The 26,942-nt window shown below is 35.8% G+C and overlaps 15 protein-coding genes across 15 annotated transcripts; 7 read left to right on the forward strand and 8 right to left on the reverse strand.

Annotated features, from left to right (window-relative positions):
- Positions 1-48: 48 nt before the first annotated feature.
- RO3G_07329 (uncharacterized protein) lies at positions 49-771 on the reverse strand (the record flags this gene model as incomplete). The annotated part of the gene is made up of 4 exons (XM_067661919.1): positions 49-420; positions 480-492; positions 584-600; positions 700-771. The coding sequence occupies 4 exons, from the start codon at positions 769-771 to the stop codon at positions 49-51; spliced, it is 474 nt and encodes a 157-aa protein (XP_067518020.1).
- A 461-nt stretch (positions 772-1,232) lies between these two features.
- RO3G_07330 (uncharacterized protein) lies at positions 1,233-2,921 on the reverse strand (the record flags this gene model as incomplete). Its single annotated transcript, XM_067661920.1, has 8 exons — positions 1,233-1,654; positions 1,746-1,785; positions 1,843-1,920; positions 1,975-2,256; positions 2,324-2,349; positions 2,471-2,599; positions 2,648-2,765; positions 2,820-2,921. 8 exons carry the CDS (start codon positions 2,919-2,921, stop codon positions 1,233-1,235), a joined length of 1,197 nt encoding a protein of 398 aa, XP_067518021.1.
- Positions 2,922-5,677: 2,756 nt separating this feature from the next.
- RO3G_07331 (uncharacterized protein) lies at positions 5,678-7,134 on the forward strand (the record flags this gene model as incomplete). The annotated part of the gene is made up of 5 exons (XM_067661921.1): positions 5,678-6,082; positions 6,139-6,316; positions 6,502-6,727; positions 6,782-6,974; positions 7,030-7,134. 5 exons carry the CDS (start codon positions 5,678-5,680, stop codon positions 7,132-7,134), a joined length of 1,107 nt encoding a protein of 368 aa, XP_067518022.1.
- A 737-nt stretch (positions 7,135-7,871) lies between these two features.
- On the forward strand, positions 7,872-9,314 carry RO3G_07332 (uncharacterized protein; the record flags this gene model as incomplete). Its single annotated transcript, XM_067661922.1, has 6 exons — positions 7,872-8,030; positions 8,086-8,517; positions 8,568-8,609; positions 8,662-8,741; positions 8,794-8,876; positions 8,920-9,314. 6 exons carry the CDS (start codon positions 7,872-7,874, stop codon positions 9,312-9,314), a joined length of 1,191 nt encoding a protein of 396 aa, XP_067518023.1.
- Positions 9,315-10,293: 979 nt separating this feature from the next.
- RO3G_07333 (uncharacterized protein) lies at positions 10,294-10,507 on the reverse strand (the record flags this gene model as incomplete). Its single annotated transcript, XM_067661923.1, has 2 exons — positions 10,294-10,416; positions 10,472-10,507. The coding sequence occupies 2 exons, from the start codon at positions 10,505-10,507 to the stop codon at positions 10,294-10,296; spliced, it is 159 nt and encodes a 52-aa protein (XP_067518024.1).
- A 132-nt stretch (positions 10,508-10,639) lies between these two features.
- RO3G_07334 (uncharacterized protein) lies at positions 10,640-12,158 on the reverse strand (the record flags this gene model as incomplete). Its single annotated transcript, XM_067661924.1, has 4 exons — positions 10,640-10,904; positions 10,971-11,467; positions 11,539-11,585; positions 11,645-12,158. 4 exons carry the CDS (start codon positions 12,156-12,158, stop codon positions 10,640-10,642), a joined length of 1,323 nt encoding a protein of 440 aa, XP_067518025.1.
- Positions 12,159-13,982: 1,824 nt separating this feature from the next.
- On the forward strand, positions 13,983-14,321 carry RO3G_07335 (uncharacterized protein; the record flags this gene model as incomplete). The annotated part of the gene is made up of 3 exons (XM_067661925.1): positions 13,983-14,055; positions 14,184-14,215; positions 14,277-14,321. The coding sequence occupies 3 exons, from the start codon at positions 13,983-13,985 to the stop codon at positions 14,319-14,321; spliced, it is 150 nt and encodes a 49-aa protein (XP_067518026.1).
- Positions 14,322-16,704: 2,383 nt separating this feature from the next.
- On the forward strand, positions 16,705-17,193 carry RO3G_07336 (uncharacterized protein; the record flags this gene model as incomplete). The annotated part of the gene is made up of 1 exon (XM_067661926.1): positions 16,705-17,193. The coding sequence occupies one exon, from the start codon at positions 16,705-16,707 to the stop codon at positions 17,191-17,193; it is 489 nt and encodes a 162-aa protein (XP_067518027.1).
- A 621-nt stretch (positions 17,194-17,814) lies between these two features.
- On the reverse strand, positions 17,815-18,222 carry RO3G_07337 (uncharacterized protein; the record flags this gene model as incomplete). Its single annotated transcript, XM_067661927.1, has 1 exon — positions 17,815-18,222. The coding sequence occupies one exon, from the start codon at positions 18,220-18,222 to the stop codon at positions 17,815-17,817; it is 408 nt and encodes a 135-aa protein (XP_067518028.1).
- Positions 18,223-18,509: 287 nt separating this feature from the next.
- Positions 18,510-19,101, reverse strand: RO3G_07338 (uncharacterized protein; the record flags this gene model as incomplete). Its single annotated transcript, XM_067661928.1, has 4 exons — positions 18,510-18,694; positions 18,745-18,867; positions 18,919-19,032; positions 19,089-19,101. 4 exons carry the CDS (start codon positions 19,099-19,101, stop codon positions 18,510-18,512), a joined length of 435 nt encoding a protein of 144 aa, XP_067518029.1.
- A 359-nt stretch (positions 19,102-19,460) lies between these two features.
- RO3G_07339 (uncharacterized protein) lies at positions 19,461-20,820 on the forward strand (the record flags this gene model as incomplete). Its single annotated transcript, XM_067661929.1, has 4 exons — positions 19,461-19,569; positions 19,611-19,915; positions 19,960-20,295; positions 20,344-20,820. 4 exons carry the CDS (start codon positions 19,461-19,463, stop codon positions 20,818-20,820), a joined length of 1,227 nt encoding a protein of 408 aa, XP_067518030.1.
- A 910-nt stretch (positions 20,821-21,730) lies between these two features.
- RO3G_07340 (uncharacterized protein) lies at positions 21,731-23,239 on the forward strand (the record flags this gene model as incomplete). The annotated part of the gene is made up of 2 exons (XM_067661930.1): positions 21,731-23,150; positions 23,199-23,239. The coding sequence occupies 2 exons, from the start codon at positions 21,731-21,733 to the stop codon at positions 23,237-23,239; spliced, it is 1,461 nt and encodes a 486-aa protein (XP_067518031.1).
- Positions 23,240-24,218: 979 nt separating this feature from the next.
- RO3G_07341 (uncharacterized protein) lies at positions 24,219-25,504 on the forward strand (the record flags this gene model as incomplete). Its single annotated transcript, XM_067661931.1, has 2 exons — positions 24,219-25,303; positions 25,354-25,504. The coding sequence occupies 2 exons, from the start codon at positions 24,219-24,221 to the stop codon at positions 25,502-25,504; spliced, it is 1,236 nt and encodes a 411-aa protein (XP_067518032.1).
- A 38-nt stretch (positions 25,505-25,542) lies between these two features.
- Positions 25,543-26,022, reverse strand: RO3G_07342 (uncharacterized protein; the record flags this gene model as incomplete). Its single annotated transcript, XM_067661932.1, has 1 exon — positions 25,543-26,022. One exon carries the CDS (start codon positions 26,020-26,022, stop codon positions 25,543-25,545), a length of 480 nt encoding a protein of 159 aa, XP_067518033.1.
- A 329-nt stretch (positions 26,023-26,351) lies between these two features.
- Positions 26,352-26,757, reverse strand: RO3G_07343 (uncharacterized protein; the record flags this gene model as incomplete). The annotated part of the gene is made up of 3 exons (XM_067661933.1): positions 26,352-26,384; positions 26,525-26,662; positions 26,707-26,757. The coding sequence occupies 3 exons, from the start codon at positions 26,755-26,757 to the stop codon at positions 26,352-26,354; spliced, it is 222 nt and encodes a 73-aa protein (XP_067518034.1).
- Positions 26,758-26,942: the final 185 nt, after the last annotated feature.

The following is a 26,942-nucleotide window of genomic DNA, read 5'->3' on the forward strand; positions in this document are numbered from 1 at the left end:
TTTAGTAATAGATTGTTTAATAAACCAAATTTATATACAGAAAAATCTCTATTGATCCCGTTCATCGTCTTCATCACCATCATATTCTTTACTTTCATACTCATCTTCACTTTGATCGGATTCTTTTAGGGAGCGAATGTGTGCAAAAATGTTTTCAACTGTTGATGATTTTCTGCGTAAATTACTAGCCGAGCCTGCATACATGTCTTCATCTTGCTTATTTTCAAAATCTCTACGACCGTAAAATGATCCTACATCATAAGAGTGTCGTACAGTGTGATAAGAAGGATGTCGAGAGATAGCGATAGGTTGGGTCGATTCGATTCTTTCTAAAGGATCTTGACTTCCATTAGTTTCTATTAATGCAAATGGAAGAGGAATTTCTTTAATGGCTCGGTATTGACCACAATTATTCAAGTGCTTTGTTGTACAAAAAAAAAAGTAAGTCCATTGTAGTTGCTAATTTCTTTGCATCTTACTTCATTCTCCAGCCTAAAAAAATTCCACTGGATTCGGCGATATGCCTCTAGTAACGCAATTAAAACAGAAAACAGCTGAGCAGTCATATGCAATCTACATATACCAAGTATCCATGAAAATCTAAGTAGGATATTAATTGGAATGGCCACATAGTATGTCTAATAATGGTGCTCATCAGATATTCACACAAATTACACGCAGTATCTTTATTTTTCTTACCCAACGATTAAATACAAGTTCATCACGTAGTAATGCATTTTTACTGTGAGATACAAATAAGCCCCAATCCATTTTAAGATCCCAAGTACATGTATAGCATGAATTCACAAAACATGTCATAATCCAAAGCAAACTTATTCCATTCGACGCTAAAAGCTACATCAATTATCACACTTAATTTTATGCAATAGAAGCTTACGATGCATGCGTTTGAGACCAGTGATAAGAGTAGCCGCGATGCTTGTTGTATATTTGGCAGCATTATATAGATGCACTTTTTCATTAGAATCTTTATATCGTCTGACACATTGAACCAAACGCCACCAGGGAGGTAAAGAGGCCAATATAGGCGAAATCCAGAATTGAGTCATGTTACAACTTACTTGTAGATTTGACCAGTGTTTTGAATAGGCACAAAAAAAATAGGAAATTGTCCAAATTGAATAAGATAAACTGTTAAGTTCATCAGCAACAAAGAAATCCCTAAATTCTACAGGAAAGCAATAGGACAGTATAATTCTTCCCTAAACAGATTATGAGATTTTTAATATTTGAGGGATAGGTGTACAGGTTACCAAAGTAATACCCAGCCAACGTCGTGCTGAGAGATAGAATATGTTAAATGGACATAGCATGATGGCAGCAAGTATGATAAACAAGATTAAGGGATAAAGTTCAGAGGGAATAGCTGGTGCTGTCAGTTGCGAGAAATCAATGTACATGATACAGCAGCTAATGAGTAGTAGAATAGAAGGCAACTCTGCAAACTGGTGATAATCCAAATTGTCTCTTGAATTCAATTCAAAAATAAGCTTATAATTGATTCTAAATCTGTGCCAAACGATAAGATTGATAGAAAATCCTAGGCAGAATAAGATGGGTAAAAGAAAGCTGGCGTATATTTGTGTGTTGATGTAGAGGTTAGGTAACTGTATGACTGTCTGAGGATCCATGGCTGTATATAGAAATGTAAGCATATCTTGTTATTTATTTGATTTCGTGCTCACCTAAATAGGATGCTTGTATAAACAAAGGAATGGTTATACCTAACAAAATGCCCACTCTTAATGTAGTTGAATTATAATTCTATCAACAGTACATCGATTATAAGCATATTGTTCTTTATATTACTTTCTACCTTACTTTGTTTGGTTCTGGAGCTCTTAATTTACGCATACCACGTCGACGATGGCCAACCGCAAATTCATTTATATACAAAGTCTACTCGTCTTTATAATTATCAAGTTATATTTCAACATCATCTTTTTCTTTTACCTCCGTTTCATGCATCATACGATTCAAATCTTTCGAGTTGACCCAATAGTGTGACCCAACTACTTTCATATACAATGGACTTGCTTTCCATCCTGCCACTTTGTCAAATTTTTTTAAAATCTTTCGAAACCCAGTTTCGTTTAATTCTTGATACGATTTCAAAAACCCCAGGCTTCGATAATATTCTGTGATCGCCTTTTTTAATCTACTTCTAGCAACGTTATAACTTATTCTTTGTTCACCATTTTGAGATTTAAACCACTGATATTGATCCTGTCCAGTCTGAAAAATGAATTTTAAAACTGTCAATTTAGTATATAAAAAAAAAAAAAAAAAAAAAAGGGCTTACATCAAGCAATTGACGACCCATCTCGGCTATAAATTGCATTTGTGTTTTTAACGCCTCCAACTTTAATTTTGCATCTGTTTCCTTTTCTTATAAAATGCGTACTTATTCAATTTCACTTTTAATAAAAAAAAAAGTATTATTATCTACCGTCATAAAATTCTGCTACTTTATCTAGTTCAAAATCTAAAGATTCAAAAAATTGTCTTTCAGAAGAGCTTGCGTAGTATAAAACTTTGTCTAATATGGACAAGCTCATCTTGTCAGATTGAATAGACCCTATCCGTAATTTATTTATCTATTCATACCTATAAATATGTTATGTACCTGGCCGAGAAGTAGATTGATCAAAATGATGAATAAAAGGAACATGACTGGGTTGATTCAAATTCTGAAAATAGTGTTCCAAATAGCTTGCTGCTTTTCTTTCTTTCGATTTACGAAACTATACAAACAAAAGGTGAATAGGAAATGAAATGGTGTAACCTTTTCATGTTACTCTTTCAACTGCTTTTAGATCTTTCTTTAATCCCTTGTAACAAATATAAGCCTTGCGCCATTCAGGCACACTTTGATTTTCAAGATATTTGGAAAATTTCATAATGAGTTTAAGAGTAAAAGAAGAAAAGAAGAAAAAGTAGAAAGTGAAAAGTAAAACTCTTAAAACTTTTTTTTATAGGTATTATTCAGATCTAAACCTTAAAATACATATTCGTACACGTGTGTGTCAAGCTTTCACTTCTTTTGAATGTAAAAGGCAAGTCTACAATTGTTGTACAAAGAAAATCACGATTTGGTCATCAATAGTAATAATAAAGTGACCCTTTTATGTAAAAAAAAAAGAAAAAATAAAAAAAAAATTACATTTAACTCTGAACTGGTGATTAAAACAAATAAAAAAAAAGAGAGAGGAAAAAGAAATATTCCTAAGCACATCTTTAGGTACATTCTTTTCAGAAATTACATGTACGCTATAATTTTTCCACTTGAGATTGAGAAAAACCTTTAGATGAATTAAAACTTGTTTTTCAGATCATTTGGGCAGAGTTCTCTAGGTTATTTACTCTAGCGTAGGAACACAAATTTATGAAATTCTGTGTGGAGCAATAGCAGAAAAGCGACACCTTTATTTGGGAAATTGTGATCGGCAAAGTGATGACCTATCTTGATATAAAAAGGAATAGAAGAAATATATTACTTTTGATAGAATAAACTAGAAATTGTTTTTAATACGCATATACATACAATTATTAAAGGTTTGGAAAAAATAACGATTTGAATGTATGAAGGACGAAAATAAATTTTTTGAGCACATGTAAAGGGCTTTTTAGAAGTAAACAGTTTATTTTTTATTACTTTAGTTTGTCTTGCTAGTTATAATGGGCGCAAATCCAGAATTCCAAAGAAAAAACATGTTTCCACTACTTAGGACTTGGGCTTTCTGCTATACAACCATTAAGGATTTTTGAGAAGCACCACAAGATGTTATGATTATCGTATATTAAAGGTTTTTCTTGTTATTTGAAAAGCTCCAGATAGTATAACTCAAGTCGCCAATCAGAAACTTTTAAAAAAGACAATTTTATCATAAAAAGCATGGTTTGTAGTGTTGCTGCCTAACATAGGTTTGAAGAAGTGTATCAACCTAAAGATATTCAAATGCTATTGCAAATAGTTTTTTGTTTATTTTTCTTTAACTTCGAAAGCATTGACCAGCGCAGTTTAATTGGACACACTTGGGCTGCATCTGGTGTCTTCTTGCACGCCTTTACATTATCACAAAATAATCACATTGAGCTTCCATGCTTACTGATATTTGTCGTCTTTTCGGTGACGGAAGTCAATTAGTGAACATGCACGACGTAAAGTATAGACAACAAAGAAAAACAGCACTTTGCTGCGTTCTTTCATAGTTGTAGAGTCATTGTCAGTGGTATTTAGTGAGCTTATTTTAACTCTAATTGTCTAATGAACTTTAACTATAGATATTTTTATATTGTCTTGTTATACTAATACTTGAGCTGCGTCTGCGTTCAAATACATAGTAGATGTATGCTCAAAATGCGAACAAAATGAGACAATTTCGCTACTGTGCATTGCTTTGTAAATGACTGAGATAATATCTGAACAGGATATTACAGAAGCCTTCATTTCAACTGAATTGATATTTCCAGACAACTGCTTACTGTATGCTACAGCTTTGTGCTCATTACTAGCAAAGATACATTATGATGACTACTTAGCAAGTATGAATAACTAGTCTTTCCTTTTGTTACAGATAAACCCGGTCAAATAAGTTGTGATAACAATTTATTGTCATGGTTCACAATTCGAGCTGGATGGTCAAGCGATTCTTAAAGTATCAAGCTTCCCCTATTTGATTTGCATGTTCCAAGGTTGTTATGGCTATAGTATCAATTTTAGCTGATGCAGTAGAGATAGCTGTTGAATTTTTAAATGCGTTTTTTATTATCTGCATAAAGCACTATCATGTACAAAATGAATATATATCTTTACAGTTTCGTTAGATAATCCTATCTGGTTCTTTGAAACTTTTTATCTTGAGAAAACGCTTGTGATCTACATTGTCGGAACAAACGCGTTGAAGCTAATTGAAATGAATACTAAAAAAGCATCTCAAAAAGAACGATATTGTTCGAAAGCCTAGTGATATAAAGGATGCTATGTAAAGTATCATTACAGGGAATTTATCAATTCCATGAAAGATTTCATTTGAGTGATTTCTTGATTGACCTTTGACGGATAAGATTGGTTCATCACTTTGGTGCATTAACTGGTTATCCTCTTCCTTTTTTTTTTATTGTCATAGATACTATTTACCTAATTTGAACTACTCCGGTCCTTTTCTATTTTTCAATCCTGGCTTTTTTTTTATCATTATTTCAAAATGTCATTAAAAAACGATCGCTCGTTTTATAAGAAAACAAAAAGCAATGCCATAGTGAAACTTGTTAGAGAACGTAAATAGAAAAAATAAGGAAAATTCAAAGAGGTTTAATAAGGAAATGTAGAATATGTGCGCGATGATATACCGTGTTTATCAGAGTCTTGTACGTCTAATTGTGAGAATAATGGACATCAGGCATTATTGAGTTCTTCAAGTGATCATTACATTATACCGGATATCTCGGTATATATACACAACATACATGTATGTCAATGAATAAACAAGTGTATTAGGTCATTATGCGTTATTTAGAAATTCTTGAACAAGAAGAGATCACAGGCATCATTTGTAGTCAAACTGTCATTATGAATGTAAAACAACCCCAAAAAACGAGAAAAAGAATATTAATATGTGTGCGTATGTTGGTATAGCTTCAACAACATGACAAGATGAAAATTTATCGAAAACTTCGACAAATCATCAATGATTCACGACGAAAAAGTATTGTGTTTTACAATGAGATCTTTGCAGAGACCAAGGTTCACCGCTTTCCTCAAGAACCCTCATCCGATCGTGATTGGCGCGCTTTATGTGAACTAGCAGCGTGGTATCAAAGACATCTGTCCAAGAAAATTATTCTCTTGACCGAGCAAAAGGCCAAATTCACTCCACCAGACAGCATAGTCGTCATGTCAACTAAAGAATACATTCAAACCTATTGGAGTCAGCATACATTGTTGAATGATCTTGTACAAGGATTGGCAGATGTCGTGTTGGAGGAGGATGAGTTTGGAAAGATCAAGTTCAGTAGTAAACAACGTACAAATGAAGCAGCTGTATCAGGTTATGTAGAGGTATAATCATAGTTATTTCTTTTTGAGCAATAGGGATTTAGCGACTGTTTGCATAGTACAAATCAATTGAAGAACTTGAGGTGGGCATCAAATCAGGTCGTTATTTCTCTGGTACTTTACGCTGTAAAAAGGATCATCGAGATCAAGCTTATATCAGTGCAAATGATGGTCGGAATATCTTGATTACTGGTAATGATCATCGTAATCGTGCAGGTAAATACTTTGATTCATTTAGTAAGATGACTTGTGTATACTTATATATGCTACAAGTACATGGAGACGCTGTAGTCGTGGAACTTTTATCAGAGAACGATTGGTCTCATTTAACCAATGATATTGCATTTGAGAGCAATAATGCAGAAGATGGTGTTGTACTAAAAAGAGGTCTTGCAAACAAAAAGATTAACACATCAGTTTAGAATATGAAAGAGATTATGTGACCAATGCAAGTCAACCTTCAGGTCGAGTGGTTGGTATCTTGAATCGAAATTGGAGATCGTATGTGGCCACTGTGCAGGAAGATGAGGTAGGTGGATCGATTCATTTAGCCATTCCACTCGATCCTGTGATTCCAAAGATCAGAATTCGATACAACAATGTTAAATTGATTGAAAACCAACGTATTGTTGTTCGTATTGACAATTGGTAAGCATGGATCGCATTTTACAACTGTATGATCAACCTCACCTATTTTGGTAGGCCAGTATCTTCTCAATACCCAAATGGACATTTTGTAAGATCTTTAGGACCTATTCATGAATTAGATACAGAAATCTCTGCTATCTTAGTAGAACATGATATTTCTGTATCTCAAGCTAGTCAGGGCTTTAGTGAAGCATCATTAAGAGAAATGCCGTTAGATAGTCCTGAATCTCCTTGGCAACCAGAAAAGGTTTTTATATAGAGAAATAGGATAATCGCTTATTCATTGTTATAATGATTATTAGGAAGAGATCGATAAAAGAAGAGATTTAAGAGATTTGGTTGTCTTCAGTATCGATCCTCCCAATTGTCAAGATATTGATGGTTTGTTTTTTAGCTTTAGTAAATGATAGAATAGTAACAATATAAAAAACAGATGCAATGTCCATAAAGGAGCTCTCGAATGGTCATGTAGAGTTAGGGGTTCATATTGCCGATGTCAGCTATTTTGTAAAGGAAAATTTTATTACAGATCTGGAAGCAAGATCAAGGTACATATATGCGCACTAGGGGATTGATTTAGGCTTTTAACGTATTGAGGGGAATAGAGGAACAACTGTTTATTTAGCAGATAGAAGATTTGATATGCTTCCGTCTGTACTGAGTGAAAGAGTGTGCTCACTCAGACATCGCGTGGATCGATATGCTGTATCTGTGATTTGGACAATGGATGAAAAATGCAATATTCTAGATACTTGGTTTGGTAGGACAATCATTCATTCAAGCTGTGAAATGGAATATGAGCAAGCACAGCAATTGCTGAACGGAAAGCAAGTAGCTTCAGGGTTGGATGCATCTCTTTGTAAAAAATTGAAACCTCGTATTGAAAAACTAGCTCAAGTGCTTCGAGTCATTCGGGTAACTATAAAACAATGTAACGTAAAACATATTTAATAATACACCTAAACAGGATAGACGTTTGGCAAAGGGTGCACTTGAATTGGAAAGCTCAGAAATAAAATTCAAGATTACGGATAAGCATGAAATCACTGATATTAATATCCTTTTTTCTTATTCAACAAATCACATATAACCCCTTTAATTTATTTTATTCTCCTTAACCACTCTTTTACTTCCCAAGGATAGCATGGAAATTCATGGACTGGTAGCCGAAGCAATGATTTTAGCCAATGCCTCCGTTGGAAAAAGAATTTATGATGGATTTAAAGATGCCGCTATTCTTAGACATCATCCTCCTCCTAGCCCCAGACAATTTGAAAAGTTGGTGAAAGCTGCCGAAAGCAAGGTATGTGAAAATAGACCCCCTTGCTAGACCCGTAATAATTCTAAATGTGCACTAGGGCTTCCTGGTTGATTTTTCATCTAATAGGGCACTCAGTCAATCCCTTCAAAAAATAGCAGAGGCATGCCAAGACGATGTAGAAATTGTCAAATTGCTTAAAACGATGGCTACAATGGCAATGAATGAAGCAGGTTATATTTCATCAGGCCATTTTTCTGTAGATCAATACTTTCACTATGGTCTTGCCTTAGAATTTTATACCCATTTCACGGTAGAGGATCTGATTTTGCTTTATATACACTTTACTGACTTTTTTAAACACAAGTCACCTATTCGTCGATATGCAGATATTGTTGCACATAGACAATTGCTGGCGTGTGTTCAGGACAGTGTGGATGTATCAGGTTCATTGATGTATAAGGACAGTGCGATTACGGATATTTGTGATAATCTGAATCGAAAATCCAGAGAATCAAAATTTGCTCAGAGGGTAAAGATAGAAATGTGCTGATGATCAAGTTTTAATATTATTTTGAGTAGGATTCTACAGAGCTATTCCAAAGTCTTTATGTATTACAAAAGGTAAGAGAAACAAGAGTTTTCCTTATTCTCAATTCATCTTTAATGTTACAAGACCTTTGATGGTGAGCCACTGATCGAAAAAGGTATTATATCTGAAATCAGATCGAATGGATTTTATGTGTTTGTGCCAAGGTATAAATTTCTATAAAAAGAATGAAACGTAAAACTCAAATGACACATGTAGACTTGGCTTAAAAGGACCTGTTTATCTTAAAGAAAGGGATGGTACACCAAGCGTGCCTTTATCATTGATTTCTGGAAACAAAGGTAAATGAAAAGAGTCTAAAATTTTTTGCTTACATAATTATAGGCGAAGAAAAAGAAGAAAAGACAATACCAGATTGTAGTATTGAGGTCAACATGCCTACGTCCATTTCGGTTGTGTCTTGTAACTTGCCGCATCCTATTGACTTTAATCTATTTGACCATGTTCGAGTATCACTCAAACTACGTAAATCACACGCTCACCGACATTTGGTATACATGTCTTTGGTGGATATGGATTATACAGAAGTCAAAAGAGCTCAAATGACGCGTATGTCAAATACAGAAATGATGGAGTCTATTCATTTGTCTGAAAAGAAAGGACAAGAAAAATTGAGTAAAAAGAAAAAGAAGAGCAATCAGAGTTCGATGTATGATGTACTGGAAAAGTTTAGAAAACTATCAATTACTCAAACCACATCTCAAAAACTTGTTGAATAATAAATTATAACCAAGATTGATATCTTGAATGTTATTGGTGAAAAGTACTTTATAAAATAGGACTGCCATAATTGCAAAAGAAAAAAAAATTTCTTTTTTTTTTTTCTCTATAAATCATCCCTCTGCCTTTCTCTTTTTCTCTTTTTTTCTTTATTCATTTAAATTGTTCTCTATTCTTTTCTATGGTAAGTGTATATTGATTTGTAAAGAGAAAAGAAGGAAAAGGGATCAAAGGATGAAAACAACACACATCAAAATAGGAAGAGCCGTCATAAAGTCATTGTTACGGTTAAAAAAGAAACCGGGCAATCGTCTTGTGCTGACTGGATGTATAAAACTGAAGATTCATTCTTTTTCTCTTTTAAATACATGTTTAATAATCCAAATATTAACTTTGTTTTTTATAGATCTATTGACTGTATTGAAGAATAAAATGTTTATAATTTAATAAAAAGAAAAATTAAAAGTAGCATGTTTTTCATTATAAATTAAAAGATTTACTGTTTTATCACGAGCAATCCTCAGCATGTCTTTTTTTTTAGAGGGACTGTCATTCGTTTTTGTTCAAACAGAGGCTTTGGCAGCCTCCATGCATCTACAGCTCACCTTACCGATGGCTGTGATTCTTGAACGAACGTGTATTTAAACGATGCAACACTTTGATTGTAGAATCAAAGCTACGTCATGCGTTATTCTGAAACTTGAGCATTTTTGTAGATGCCAAGGTCAGTAAAAGAGAGAGATGCGTGTCATTATTTCATCTACTAGGTTTTGAATAAATATCGTGGCGCACTTTTTTTTTTTTTGGGACGATAAATTTTTTAGTGAGATGATTTTGAATCAATAAATAAATGTGCACATAATTAACTCAAAAATATACTTTTTTTTTTTAAATAAAGTCTTGTTCAATAATTCACGATAAACGATTGTATAAAATAAAGACATAGGCAATAGGGTAAAGAACAAATAACTCACATTTTTATTTCAGAAGATCTGAATTCTCGAACTTGTATCTTATACTATGTTCTTCACCAACTGGGTCTAGAAAGTTATTTTCTCGTCGTAACTTTCTCAGGATGTTCTTCTGGTTATCATATTCGTTCTGAAAAAAATAAATAAATAAAAATATCAATGTTTTTAAAGTTAAAGCTATTTACCTGAAGAGTGGCTAACAACTCAAACACCAACATCATACAAGCTCTGGAGTCCCACGTTACCGGAATGGTTGCGCTTCTTAATTCCACTACCTGCCATTTTGTTGAGGTACAAAGGCTGGTCTTTATCAATGTAATTTTGTCACAGATGCATTGTATGCCAAAGGTTTATCAGCCTTTGGCAGTTTCAATCGAGGCATCTTGATACTTCAGTATCTCATTTCTTAATGAATTGGTGGTCATGGTTATCAATTTCCATGTATCATCAACTGAGTGTTCAATGTTTTCAGTAAGAAATGGACCTGAAGATTCCATGATGACAATTTCAAAACCATCCTGACGTCCAACACCATCCGCAAAAAGCTTTTCTGTTGTATTATTCCAGACCCCAGGTATTATCTGGCTTTTGCCATGAGACAAAACCAGTGATTCACACCTTATGCGTAATATAAATAATGTCAGTATATTGTAAACATATTCAATTAACAAGCTAATCACTTACCAACTGAAGATAACTCCTTTGTTCATAGTAGAGAAATGCTTAAACAATGGTACAACATACTCTACCCAGAAAGTTCTCTCATGATTTCGATTAAAATCAATTCTCTTAAACAATCCCCAGAAGTCTGTCATTATAATAGCAATAACGGAAAAGAACTCGTTCTCTAAAGGGCTCCACATTATCGCTTGAGACTGAAAGCTCCATAAATTCTGAGGAAAAGTGCTGTACTCGACATTATCATCCATCATTTGGTTTAAGATTCGAAGTACAGAAGGAAAATTCCCTAGACTCTTTAATACCTTTTGATCAGCGTAGTTACTATTCAAAACCTCTCGTAGAAAAGGCGGCATTAAAAACAACGGCATGCTGGAAATGGCAATAAAGCAATTGTTTTGCACATTTTCAATATGTATCGTTGATAATTTTGGCTGATTTGGAGAATGGTTGATAAGTCTGGCAGGTCCCATAAATTCTCCACTATCAGTTTTGGCATCTTCCTGTATATTTCATCAATATTAAGTACATCATGATCAAGTGCCTTTTACTTATACATGGTTTATAACTTTACCTTATTTGCCAATTCATTTTGATCAGCATCATTCACTTCATAATGCTCTAGAACATAATTTTAGTTTGTATTTTGAAGGATTATTCATAACAACATTAAGTTTTACCATTGCTCATTTCTCTCAAGGTAGACTCTTTCAAAATGTCAAGCGCCTTATCTGTAATATCAGATGCGGAGTCCATAGCCTTAGAAGATAAAATACGCGACTTCTCCTTTAACGCGCAATCTTGTACTCTTCCTCGCTTAGCGGCATATAAGTTTATAAACTCCTCCGAAAACTTTGGTTTAAGGGAATATTTATGACAGTTGGCCGCGTATCTAGACAACTGGCCAGCAATGTTACTTGATTTTCCAATATTTTCCAAACTTTTTCTTATATGATCTAGGGCTTGTTGAGGTCCTGCGTTTAACATATTATCGACCTGGATCGAATTAATCAATTTGCTTGGGCTTGTCCATCCGGAAACAGGTGCATTGAGATATTTTTTTGAAACCCCTCTAACATTCACTTGATCTATATCAATATGCAAGATTCTTTTTCCAGGGATTGGTTTATTGAAATTTGTTGGACTTGTAGATTTAGCACGAGAGTTTTCTCTTTGAGACTTAGACTGTGGCATTTTGAATGTTAAGTTGTATTATATTGTAAGGATAAAAAAAAACTATTAAATTCGAAGAGACTTAAAAAGTTATATTTTTATTTAATATTATAATATCTGATATTTATATTCTTTTTATGAAGATTCAATTAAATCCTTTTCAAGATACTTTAATTAATTAAAGCTGTAGATCTAGTATGAATAAATTTTAATATAAAGACCTGTTCCTGGTTATACAAGTGGACTGTTTATAATTATTTCTTGAGTAGATCTATTTTTCATTTATGTCTCATTGCATCAGGAGCTATATTGAAACAACTTGCATTGAGTTAAATGAATAGAATTAGTTATGACCGAATAATAAAGAAAAGACTGTAATAAATCTTTGTAAAGCATTCGCTACTCTGATTTCTTATAAATTGAATATGAATCATGTTTAAAGTATGTTGGGATACGATGTAAGGGGTTATTAGACTAGTTTAAAATTGTGAGATAGTATAAATACTAATTAGTCTAAGCGTTTACCTATTTCACCATTTAATACACTATTTTCAGGAATGAATGTCATGTTAACTTGTCGTTTTTATGTATAAACGTAAAATTTGTAAGAATGCGACATTCACTCCTGAAAATAGTGTAAAACCTCTGATTTAAAAATTATTACAGTTAGGGGTAAAGTTCAAAGCATACGTCATTTTTAATATAAACAATTTCATACGTTCTCCATTTTTCGCTTTTTTTTTCTCAAGCTTCTGCAGATTGACAAACCAATAGCGGTAGATGGGACTAATGACGATTGCAACTTGCCAATTAGCCTTTCTCTATTTAGGAGCTTAAGGCGCAATCATTAAGTTATCCATTATCTTAAGCTTGAGGGCAGATCTTACGTCTAAGCGTGATTTTCTCTTCAATACAATGATGAGTGGCCACGTTATGGTTAGGCAGACCGACGTATTTCGTTGTCAAGTGTTCTTTGTAGAATGCCTCAAAGCTCTAGCTGTTGTGTCACGTCCTTTAATCGAATTGCTAATATTAAGTAACTTGGTTGAATGCTGAAGCGCTTTCTACGCGTATGTTGTGCGCAGCTGGTGCTTTGAATGGATGAAAAAGGTCGGTATGAGTGTCTAAAAAAATAGTAAAAGACAACGTACTAACACTTTATTTTCCCTATGTTATGTCTTTATCTGAATGAACCCGCCTGAGCAAACTTCTCACAAGATGACCAACAACATAATTACTGATTTGTATCGTTCCATCACCCGAACTTAAGAAAACTGGACGACGTTTTTTTGTGTTATTATTAACAACTAAAAGATCACAATGACGGACGATGACGATCTTCGAATTTGAAGGTAACATAGGGCTTTTTTTTATTTATTTTTTTCAAGACAAAACCTTACAATATTTCATTTAGGTGAATTCACTGTATTGGACATATTTTTTTCTTTATCTACTACAATTTCCGGTAGCTTATTCGCTGGCCCACTATCTAGAGTACGATATGAGCTTGGTTACCCTTTTTACAACAAATATGACTCAATACAGAAGGCTTTTACATAGCCATCTATCCTCTAATATTTGCCATCTATTTTATACCCTTTTTGCCCTTGTTCTTAATGGACGTCTTTTGGCATTTCATAATATCTAAAAAAATACTAAAATGTGTAAAATAAATATCGTGGATTATTGAACAAGACTTTATTTAAAAAAAAAGTATATTTTTGAGTTAATTATGTGCACATTTATTTATTGAAAAAGAAAGACTGGCATCAAAGTTAAAATCCCAAGCGTCTTGGACAAGGTCAACTATTTTAGCTTCTCGTAGCACAGCCTACAGAATGTAGAATGGATTTAATGAGAGTGGTGGTAGAGAGCTTCCTGAATTTCAAAAAAAAAAGTCTCTGGAACATCCAAGATTGTAAGAGCAGGAAAAGGAACTAATACAGAACATATCCTTATCTTTTTGAGAAATATGTTGGATAAAGAAGGAATAAAAGGACATTATTTTGTGATGGGACAATGTAAGAGTACATGACAATAGCTTAGTACCTACTTATATTGAAGAGTTTTGGTCAAAGGTAAAGCAATATAGCAAAAGGCATCCTCTGGAATCTCATGATATCTTGACTCCTCGAATAGTGGCTGCTTTGTCAAATCGTCTCTCGTAAAGATTGTATCGGATGAATAAGGCATGTAAAGTCCTTCTGAGGATAGATATTCAAACAAAGAACGATGTCTTTAAAAGACTGTCTCAGCCTTATTTTCTTTGTCCTAATTATGAACCATTTAGTTTCATTCTACTTTTAAAAGAATTTCATTGGTTGATTTTTTCGTCTTTATGATTTCTATAGTTCGTCTCTACTTGATTCATCTTTCTAAAAAATGGATCGTTCCAAAAAAGTGCGCCCCGATATGTATTCAAAACCCAGTATGTGTTCTCCATTTTTCAGCAGCTATTGCCCTTTTCTTTTTTGGGAGGGGGAGCGATCAGAGGTCTCTAGTACAGCCGGAGATGGATGCTGAAGTTATGATGACTTTAGAGAGCGTAGAAAGGGGTCTTTACCATAACAAGCTTCAACATTAGTCTTGATTTGCGAATCGTAATAAAAGCTACAGACAGTTTATTCAATGCTAATGACAGACATGATTTAGAAATGTAAAACGATAACCAAAGAAAGAAATGAGGTGTGAAAATAGTGTACAAAGATGATTTATGACTATTTATAGATAAATTAGCCTCATTTGGCTATTCTATTAATAAAGAGGATCAAAAAAGTAAAGTCACCGTTTTAGCATTTGATGTCGTGCAAAAAAAAAAAAAGGTGAACTACATTTTCTTATTATGTCTATTTTTTACAAACATGGACAAGGGCCTAGGGTGGATGCGTACAGAATTGAGCCGAAGGATCTTGTTGATGCGCTTGTTTACTATCGAAACAAGTAGTCGTATTCAATTTCGGATGAACCAGTCTTCAAAACGACATTTGAATCCAACGAGCGATGAAAGAAAGAAGGGTTGATTTGTGCAATTCATTTTACTCTGTGACGAGAGAAAACTCGATTTTGTTTTTATAACGGTGACATCCAAAAGAAGAGGTCCTTACTGTGAGGATGACACCAATAGATCTTTCACCAGAAGGGTGTGATTGAATGTCCCCCCAACCTTTGCTTGATCAACCACATCATTCATGGCTATCGCGAAAATGAGATGTGCAATGTAGCAGCACGGTCTGCTTTCATCCGTCTTGCGATGGCAGGAGCACAATGTTGTTTTGGTCATCGAATCCCCTCCTTCCCCCCTCCCTGCACGCAAGGATTTGGGTATGGGTTGTCTTTGTGAACCTGAGCTAGCTTGTCTCTTTTGTACAAGGAGTGCTATCTTGTGATGATCAAGTTGCAAGATGGAGCGATGCAATGCCAGATAATGGCACGAATGGGAATCGATAGGCCAGATGATAAAGGCATAATGTAGAAAGAGCACCCACCTTCTTGTCGCACATGCTTTGTGGGGGGGAAATCAAAGGTGAAGGAGCACGCGACATGCGATCGATTTGGACTTTTTACCATTTGGGTGTATTTGCCCAAATTAGAAAGGATGACTCCTTCTCTTGGTGAACGCTTCCTTCACTAGCTCAGCTCTTGTCCTTCACTTTCTCACTTTTTTTTTTTCTTTGATTGTTCTTGTCCAGTTGACTGTTTATCATTTTGCGCTCAATTGGACATTGAATGAATCCATTGTTTTTCATTTTTAAAAAGAAATAGTGTCTAGTAACATCACTGGTATGTTGTGCTTCTAGACGCTTAAAACATTCATTACACTAGGGGTTCATATGAACTGTAGGATTGATGCGTTTGTGACACGATGACAGTAGCCAAGACAAAAGACGATAACATGTCAGTGACGGACAGCAAAGATGACTCGGTGGATCACTCATTCTATTTTTACATGCAAAAAAGTACCACAAACAGTCTAAAAATAAACAGCAGCCTGTGTTTCTGGCCTCCAAAGTCTAGCCAAGCGGTTTGTTTTGACTGTTTTTTTTTTTTTTTTTTTTTTTTTTTTCCAATGATGGTTGAAACATGGAGCAAGTGGAAACAAAATCATTCTTGTCTGTCGTCATTTCCAGAAACTTGTTTTGATGACAGTGAACCAAAGCTGCTCCATTAGAGAGTGTTTTCGAGAGTCAGTGTGATTTTTCATCGAGGGTGTGGATAATGTGTTTTAGATGGATTGATCAGAGATTGAGTACGACTGCTTGTTTTATCGAAACAAGCTCATCCATCATAGGCTTTTGATGTTTGTAAAATAAATATAAACATAAAAGTGCCAAGATAAATAAAGAAGGGATGTGAACACGACTTGATTGTTGGATGAAATGATTTCATTCTTAATCACAAGCAAGTCTTACTTTCTAGAAATAGTGTAATTGAGTCCCTATTTAGTTTGATAAACGTGACAATTGATTTAGCCAATCAGAGACACACGTGTGAAAGGATGTGTATTGATTGGGAATCTGATTTATAGGCGTAAAAAGTTATTTTTTCATCTCTTTTCTTCTTTCATACAATGTCTCGTTTAGAGAAAAGAAAGTGGAATGAAAGCATAGAAAAGGAGCCGATATCATTTATACCCCAAGTGATTTATTATCCAACATTTTATAACGAAGCAGATAAAAAAGAGAAAGCGAGAAAGATTTCACACAGCGCGATTGAAAAGAGAAGAAGAGAGAGAATGAATGATAAAATAAGTCAAATCAAACGACTGATTCCGTCTTGTGCAGAACAAGAGAATTTACACAAAATGACTATCCTTCAGAATGCGATTGATTATATTTCTTATTTAAAACAAATTGTGAGTCATCACGAACAAGGATCTATACTCATTCGTGGTGATGGTCAATTTCATATTAAATCAACCAAAAGCATGTTACCCAAAGAAGTCGAACCCTTTACCCATCAATTCTCTATTAAACAGAAATCAGTGGACTCAACACCCTTAACTCCGCCACAGGAACCTTCATCCAATATGAGTTTACATCATATTTTATGTGAATAAAATAGATTGTATTTTATTTATGGGGAAAAATACACATCATCCACTTCCACTGCTTCTTCTTCTTTTATTGTTTCCATCAAATCAATCACTTCAAATGATGAACGTCGAATGCATTTATATTGTTTATTATCCACCACCACTTGTTCTTCTTTTATAAAATGAGGATAAAATTCATTTAAAATGATTTCTTTTCTGAATGATTCCATTTGTTTGTTTGAATAGATTAAAAGAGAAAGAAAGAGAATGAATGCATGAATTTAATTTAAATCCTATTCATCACAAAAAAAAAAATAAGGCACCGGCGTTTTAAAACAAATACACACATACTCTTTCTTCCATGCACACGCACCCATCAACACGATATGGCGTATTGCCCTTTTTTTTTTTTTTTTTTTTTTTAAATAGACATGTCAGTGACGCCTATGAATATTGATCTTCTCCCCCCTTTCTCTCCTGAAGATGATAGAAAAGGGAATTGAATAATGAAAAACCATGTTTCAAAAGTCAAAAAGGTTCCTTTTATCGACAGTAGGATGGTCAAGAAAGAGTCAGTGTTGATGAGTAGACAAAGAGATGTAGGATTGAATGTGAGAGGGGTATGATGCCTTGAGAGAGAAAGATTTATTTAAACATTCTTAAATAAGCCAAGATCAAAGCACCAGCACCCGTCATGGTACCAATCATGTATTGCATTATTTGAAATTTGATGGCTTCCATCTGTGTTCTCAGACCGGATATTTCACTTTCAATACGAGTGTCGGTTTCTTTCATCTTGATTTCTTGTGCACTTGCTTCATCTCTCACTCGACCCTTTTCTAAATTGAGATCCAACCGAACACTGGCCTGAGTACGAGCAATCTCATCACGTAATCTCTGTTTGAGTTTTTCTAATTCACCTTCCAATCGGTCATTTTCTGTTTTCATCATCGAAAAGTCGTTTCTTTCAATCAACTGTATTTCTGATTTCAGTTGAGCAAAGTCTACTTTGTATGCATAAACAGCTTTTTCTCGATCTGCTTTTGATACCATGATTTTAGTTAAATCTGTCATACTTGAACCATGTTAATAAACACATTAAACCAACGAGATCCCTACCTTTCGTTAATCACTTTTTGTAAACAAGTCATAATCACCTCACTCTGGTCTCTTGTGAACCCAGTTTGTTCTAGTCTTTCGACAAACTTGAAAGTATCAAAATAATTTTGTGAATGAAAATGGCTGGTGTGAAAGAATGCTTTATTCTGTCGACTGAATATCGTTCGAAACATGAAAAAGAACGGGAAAAAAAAATATAAAAAAAAAAAAAATAGAAAAAATTAACCCCACTGGTTGACATACTCCCACCGATGATTTGAAGAAGGAGGAGGTTTTAGTGAAGGAGGTAAATCTTTTAGTTTCCAACCAAAAGGTAAACAATGTCTTTTTTGCTGAATGGGTCTTGTTGGCTTAGGAGTGGTCAATGATTGAAAATAAAGGATTTCTTTTGGATAGATGAGTTGGCCTAAATAGGGTGGATGAGGTTATGAGAAGGATGAAAAGAGCGATGATTACCCGTGAGTGGATCTGATTTGATGTGAGAGTATTTACACAATAAACCATATTCACAATAACCATGATTCATGTAATATTTACAAGGCAACTTGTTCACTTGGTTTCTTATGAATCCTTCTTGATCTATTCTTTATTAATCATTATTGCCACACACACACACATCCATCTGTTTACCATTAAACCAATCATAATGCAACTTTCTATTATGAACATGTGTTCTGCCTTGATTATGTTTATTTCTATTTGTTTTATTATCAGGAAATGTACAGTGACAGAAATCACAATAATCTATTCTACATCCTTCAATCTCTCTCTTTTTTTTTATATCTCTTTTATTTCCTTACAATTCTTTGGCATCCTTTTTTTTTCTTTTTTAAAAAAAAAATGAAATAAAAATAAAATGAAAAATGGTTGGGGCAATTTTTTTTTTTTTTTTATTCACACACACACACACACACACACACAACTATATTCATTTGTATGGATTCATGAGATTATAGACATGTCCTCCTTTCTTTTTAATAAAAACTCAAGAATTCAAAAAAAAAAAAGAAATGATGAACTACTTTCTCTATTGGATCCTGATTGAACAATAAATTGAAGTTGTAAAATGAATAAACACGTGAATTTATTCAAAGGTTTCACATGGGATTTCTTTAATCTCAATTTTTTTTTTTTTTTTAGTTTTTTAGTTTTCTTTTTCTTTTTCTATAAAAATGAGTCAACAACACTCTGCGATGTCTATTACACAACTTATAAATGAAGAAATGGATCCTGATGTAAAGATGGCAGTAGAAGCTTTGGGTGATATGTCAAGATCAAAAGGTAATTCTTATCTATTCAGTACAACCACTCATTTTTATTAGTTCACATCACACTACCACCACTTTCAACTCCTTCTTCTACCACCACCACTTCACCTTTACCTACACCCACCAACACTTCTGTTCAACATCTGTCTTATCCACCAGAGAATAGATTCATTTATCGTGTGTCTAATATTCCACTGGTCAATTCTGCTTTAAAAGTATATGAGAACTCAAAGAATTCGAGTCAAGTAGTCAAATATGGTGCACAGATGGTAGAATCATTTGCTGCTCCTATTTATGACAAGTTTGGTAAACAAGCTTTATCGAATGTGGATGAGTGGGGATGTAAACAACTGGATAAAGTAAATAGAATTGAATGTAATAGGATGATATTCATTATTTCTAGTTGGAAGAAAAATACCCATCGTATGTTGGTTCAAAACAAAAAGAAGAAGACGATGAAGACGATGAAGATGAAGATGATGCTCATTCCACTGTGAGTGCATTCGCTCGTACTTCACTAAGAGATGATCATGAAATCAGAAAAAGAAATTCTTCTCGTTCTACTTCACCTCATCAACCCTATAACAAATCATCTTCACGTCATCCTCATCGTCCGATCGCACCTCGCAGTCGGTGGCATCAAATCGTCTTGCATGCTTCTTCAGCTGCTGGTACAACGGCGGCTGTCATTAGTGAAGAAAGTATGAAATGTCTTAAATATTGTCTAAGTTGGCTTCAAGTAAGGATAAAAAATAAAAGGAATTGTCACTGATCCTTTTGAACACAGTATGCCTCTCAACATATCGAACAACAAATGAGCCTACTTCGTCGCTATCTCGTTTCACTCACAGACCATCAAGCCGTCATTTATCAGCCAGACAACACGTTATCCAAAATCAAAAAGGAAATCGTAGACACCCTTCGTAAACTGGTCGAGGTCATTTCAAAATATGCTGGCACCGGTTTACCTGAACAAGCCAAGGCATCCGTCCGAACTTTCATCTTGGCCCTTCCCTCCCGATGGGCCATCCTTCACTCCAAAACAACCTCCCCCGTTGCATCCCCCGCATTAAAACCAACCGAGATCACACAGGAAACGTCGATCAAGTTGCTCAACTTTGGAGGTGAATCGATCGAGATGATTCAATCCGTCGCTCATGTCTTTTCGGATACGATCGATCGTGCCGAATTATGGTTGAGTCGTCTGTCGGTCGTTTCGGGTTCACAAAAGAAAAGGGAGGATCAAGCGATGGATTTGAATTGATTTTTTTTGTTTGAAACAAGAAAAAATTATAGTTTTTTGGATACCACTCTGCCATCTATTCCCCTCTCTCCTTTCTTTTTAAATAAACAGACGATATAATGGATTTCTCCCCCTCCTCCTCCTTGTTTAACCTTAATTGAACAATGATGTGTGTCCATAGCCCCTTCTCTTTTTATTTCAAAAAAAAAAAGAAGGATTCAAAACACAAACGCACATTGTTAAAAGAGGATATACACCTTGTGATCCAAAGGGTAGCTTACAACTCTTGTCCATCTTTTTCTTGGCATCTGCTTTCAACATGTTATTGTCACCATTCTGATTTCATCCGTCGATGGTTTCCCTGGCCATCACAGAGAGTGGATATGAAACCATTTACAACTCGATCCACCCCATTTTTCACTTTTCCCCCTTTTATGATGTTGACATTTGAAAGTTCATTTTATTAAAAGATGAATTGTATTTCCCTTTATTAAACCTTACACATCCATCTATGCTCCCTACATGGATTTGGAATCAAGGAAAAAAAAAAAAAAGGCTTGAATTTAAAACGCTTGTGGTAGCCTCCAGTTATTTTCAAACAACGCCATCACTGCATTTCAAACTTGAAACAAACATCCTCTTTCTATGCTTGAATGGAGGATGCTTTGGACTCATCTGAGAGCCCTTCTCAATCCCATCTATAACCTATCCAGAGCACACTTCCTCTCTACCCTCATCTCATCCTCTTTTTTTTTACAAGCGTCTCAGAGATAGCTGAAATTCAAATAAGTGGAGTGTGTTTTGTTTAACCATTTTTGGATTTCTGAATTAAGAAAAAAAGGATAATCAGAGTGCTCAGTCATCTCTTTTTCTTTTTTCTTTATTTTTTTTTTTTTTTAATACAATTTTTTTTAAAAAAAAAAAAGACAGAATGAATTCTAGAGAAAGAAATGAGGAAGAGATAGATATACCTGATGAACCTTATCAAGACAATGTAGATGAAACCAGTGAAACAGACAACGAGACGAACGAAGACTATCATCCTACCAGAGTCAGATTACAAGCACAAAACTCGTATGCATCCAGTATAGTCAGCACACAATCAGCCCCACCTCCCTATGAACTCTATCCGCCCGCAAAGACCGTCTGGGGTCGTTTCTATAACTGGGTACGTCAGATACCTCGTTTCAACACCCATCAAGCCATCTATCTACCCACCCTCTCTCGCTATCCATCCACGTTATTGAGCCGAACCGAAAGCAGCCACTCTTACTGGTCTTGCTATTATTCCATCCGAGACCGTATACCCCGCTGGACCCTGCCACCCCTCGTCGCTCGTCACCGGCTGGGTCTCATCTGCTTTTCCTCACTCGCCTTGATCCTCTTCAGTTTCCTGCTCTTCTGCTCCGTCTTTTTCGCTCCTGGCTCGTTTCCTGAGCCGACCGTGGCCGACAAGGTAGCCGAGGGCAGCGTACGGGTGCTGACGCTGAACCTGATGATGCGACCGCCGCTGATTCGCAACAACTGGTCGGATTACAAGGAGGAACGGTTGAGCTATGTGGAGCGATACGTTCTGGCCGACTATGATCTCATTGTCTTTCAGGAGCTCTATGCCTTTGCCTCCAGACGCAAGGACCGCTTGATCCGCAGCGCACGACGGATGGGATTCAATCATCACCTCGAGTCACCCCACAAGTACCCCTGGGACTTGGCTGCCGACGGCGGTCTCTTGATCCTCTCTCGCTTCCCCATCCGTCAGTCGGACGTGCTGGAATACCCCCGAGGACAGCAGTCGGATTGGTTTTCGATCCAGGGCGCCCTCCATGTCTTGATCGACCTCATGCCCGAACGTCCCATCCACCTCTACACCACCCACCTCGCGTCCAGCACTCGATTCGCTCAGCTGGCCCTCTTTCGCTCCTTTGTCCAGGCGACGTCGGACCAGGACCAGCACCCGATCTTGATCGCTGGCGATTTCAGTGTGGATGCCGCTGTCCATGGCGCGAGCATCACCGAACGATCCAGAAAGAGCTCACAGGACTATGTCCAGTTGGTCCACCGATTGAAGCTCGAGGGCATAGAGGATGTGGTCTATCGGCAGTATGGATACCATCCGGTCACCTTGGGTGATTATACCACCAACCCTCAGGGTGAACTCGTCCCGGCCGAGACGGTCTTGACCGATTGGGATCGCTGGATGACGGTCCAAAGCGTCGATCGTCTCTTCTGGGTCCCTCGAAACACGTCTCGGATGACGGTCGTCTCGAGTCGGGTGGAAACGTTTTTGGTCAGTGAGAATGCAAAGATGACAAGAGAAGAAAAGCAAGTGACGGAATTTACACAGGTGTCAGGTAATGGGCTTCTTTATTCATCTTTAAAAAAACTCACATATAAAATAGATCATTATGGTTTAAGTTGTCTTCTTCAAATGATCCAGTAGTAAACAAACCCCACTTTTTTTTTTTTTTCTTTTTTTTTTTTTCTTTTTTTTTTTTTTTATTCTATACACATTAGGAATAATAAACAATTTACAAATGCTTGTATTTTTCTACATCTTCAGCGTTTTTAAAATGCCATTCCCAAATAGGTTTATTGGCTGCTTGATGGTTTACTTTTTTATATAAAATGCCCTGTCCTTCTAATGTCGTTAAAACTTTCTTCTTCAAGTATGACTTTGAAACAAGTAGTTCTGGATGTTGAGGAACGTATTGATATAAGCTTTGAGTTGTCATTGGACCATTTTTGGCAAGCACTTGTTTAATGATTTTAGCAGCTGAAGTGGACATGATTGTGTGAGAGAGAAAAAAAAAAATTCTTTTTTTTTGCACCGGGGGAGTTCAAGTTTCATTAAAAATTGTATTGAATCTCCGTCAAACAGCTCGATTGGAGTCTACCATCTATAAAAAGAGTCGACTACTATCGACTATTAAAGAAAGTGATGAGAGAATCCAATCAAATGAAAGTCGGATTTCGATTTAATCATCAAAGCGATCAGAATAAATAACACTGTAAAATGATGCGTTACGAACCTAGAGTGCTCAAAACTTGGTAACCAAAAGGAGAGTGAGCTATCTTCCTGTGATGTTTCTATGCAAAAAATATGGGTTATTGTTAAATAGGCAACACGTGCAAGATTCAAATTGAAAATGCTAATGTCCTTTAATTGAGATGGATGAATAAGCTCTTGATTACAAGTCATCATAAAGTAATTCAAAGATATCCATCCTTCATCTCTATTTCCCTCCCCCCCCCCTCCTCTTCTCTCTCTCCTTCTAGATTTTCATTTTTCTTTAGGATAGAAAAATAAAATTTATTGTGCCTTTATATGTTACACATCCAGTTCTATAAATTTAACTTTCTTTTTTTTTTTATTATTATTATTTCTTCCTTACAAGATGTACAAAGACAACAACACATTTATGAATCGATGGAGCATTCGACAAGCCAACAGTAGATTACATGCATATGGAATACAAAAAGCATTAGAAGACGACCTTTCTCGTAAAATTCAACAAGATGAAAAAGTACAAACGGGGATAGCCATTCCACTGACTGATTTGCATTCCACCAATCCCTACTTGAGCGGCATGCCCATGATTCAAAAACCTTCACGATCCACACACGGCTCTATGAAGACGTATGGATTCAGAGATCCCTTTGCGTCTGCACCCATGGAGGCGTGGCAGGAAATTAAGGATTACAATTTACGAGTGAATGGACTGCCAGTACTAGACCAAATGATGCGACTTCACACCTACAGCCCCCTCACACAATCACACTTTGCCGCCTTTCTACGCCGTCGACGGGTCGATCAAAACCTGAGTTTCCTGATGGAGCTCGAGACACACGAAAAGCTCTGGCGAGCGTACCTCCAAAGCCTCGACCGACACAACCGACAGCGACTCTCACGTTTTCTCGAATCGGCCGCAGAGAAGGAGAAGAAGGAAAAAAAGGGGGACCCCTGGCTGGGAAGCTATCGTGAGACACCTGACACAGAGGATTTACTCCAATCGCCTGCGGCCCATCCCACCGCACCCCATCCGTCGACAGCGACCGCCCTGGGGAGTGATCGATCGCTGTCGAGAGAGGATCTGGTGCAGAATGCCCAGCGAATCTATCAGACCTACTGTGCGCCGCCAGATGTCCAGAGACGCATTCATCTACCCGAAGATTATCGAGCGGTCCTCAGGGACCTTCAAGGTCGACCGGAACCGATCGTGTTTGAATCGGCCAAGAATCATGTCTTTGAGATCCTCAACGTGTTTTATTATCCACTATTTGTGGACGAAGTCTTGAACCAAAACATCTCACTCGGTACCTCACGCCTCTGTCTCGTCCTCGGCGTGCTTCTCTTGACCCTCGCGTACTCACTCGAATTGTCCCTTGTCTTTCTGGATTCTTCCTCGTCCAGGTGGTTTGCTTTGATACCCTTCTTCTTTGGCTGGTCAACGTTACTGACGAGTGTTACTAAATTCGCTTGGTGGTTTGGTATTACGAGTTTTAGGTAATGAGGCTGAAGGGGTGATGTAGCATGTATTGATCCATTGTGAATAGTGAAATACAGTTCATGGCTTATTCTGAAATTCAAGATGTGAATGTGAAACGAATACATCGTAAAAGAGGATGGCTCTGGTTAGCCTTTATTATTTTATTATCCATACTTAATACAATCATTTTTATTTTTATTCCTTCCCATCGATTATAAATAAAAAGCGTACTTTATTAATAGAGTGCACATTATGATCAGGACAATTGAATACCCATTCTTTGAATAAACCAATCGAATGAAACAATGAGCTGTAACTTGGCCTGTTCCTTTTTAATCATTATCTTATCCTCTGACAAGTTCATCAAGTCCAGTTCGCCTTGCTGATCGTCTTCTCTGAACAGGTGGATCCAGTATGGACAATAGACTCTTAATCCTTGTAACAGGGATGAACACTGATGGGTTTCAAAGACAAGTGAATGGGCATTGAAAGAGATACAGAACAGTTGAATGACAGGTGGACGGACAGCAAAGTCCCTGTTACATAAAAGAGCAAAATAATCAGATGCGGTGTATAAATCAAGTCGCCATGCTTGTGCTTTGATTTGATTCAACAAGATTGATTTGCAGTAGATCTTTAATTGATCACTTTTACTCCATTTTAATAATTGAACAAGATCATCAACAGCAAGCAAAGAAAATATATACAACATAATCTCTGCTGGTAGTTGATTCATTTAAAAAAGAAACACAAGGAAAGAAAAAAAAGGCTGTAAAGAATGTTGTCATAATGAAATTTCTATTTTTAACACTTGTTTTTTCTTTGTTTAAAATGATCTACACTTCAACTATAAATAAAGTACAATTTTATTTTGTTCTTTCTTTACCTCTTTCTCTCATTCCTTCACCTTACCCCCCCTTCCATTCTTTTATTTGCACTTTAATCATGTTACCCTTGATTCATTTATTCACTAAAAAGACTCGTTCAATCGATGAAGAACAAGATGATTCAAGCATATCTACAAACGATAGCTGGCATTATTGCCCACACTGCCAAGTTGGATTCTCAACCGAAACTAGACATCACTGGCACTTGAGCCTATGTAAACTTATACAGAAAAGCAATAAAAAAACACACTACGAGAAATAAAAGTCTGAAAAAGTTTTATCTTTTTTTAATATGTGCTTCATTTTTTATAATAAACTATAGTTTGATATACTGGATGAATTGCTATTTACAGTGGATGACTTATTGTGAATACGATGATTGAAAGAAGACAAGAAGGGTTCTAATAATGGCGATGAAGGAGGAGTATAAATAATGATGCTGATCTTTTCATTGGTATCCTTTTTACGACAAGACTCTGAACAATACAACTAATCTTTGTTATTATCATTTAATGCTCTTATCAACAACCTACACTATCTTCAACACAATAACAATCACACATAATACACCAAGAAAGATCCATTTATTTACAATAAAAAAAAAAAGGAAAAAAATAAAATAAAAGAAAAATATTGAAATACTCTGTTTATATAAACTGATCTCTTTCTCTATCTCTCTCTCTCTCTTTCTTTCTTCCTTCCCCCCCCCTTTTTTTTTATAAAAACATTAAAATTCATCCAATCATATCACCTATTTTTATACTAAAGA

This window comes from Rhizopus delemar, genomic scaffold (assembly GCF_000149305.1).
Source record: "Rhizopus delemar RA 99-880 supercont3.5 genomic scaffold, whole genome shotgun sequence".
In the NCBI taxonomy this organism is placed as follows: domain Eukaryota; kingdom Fungi; phylum Mucoromycota; class Mucoromycetes; order Mucorales; family Rhizopodaceae; genus Rhizopus; species Rhizopus delemar.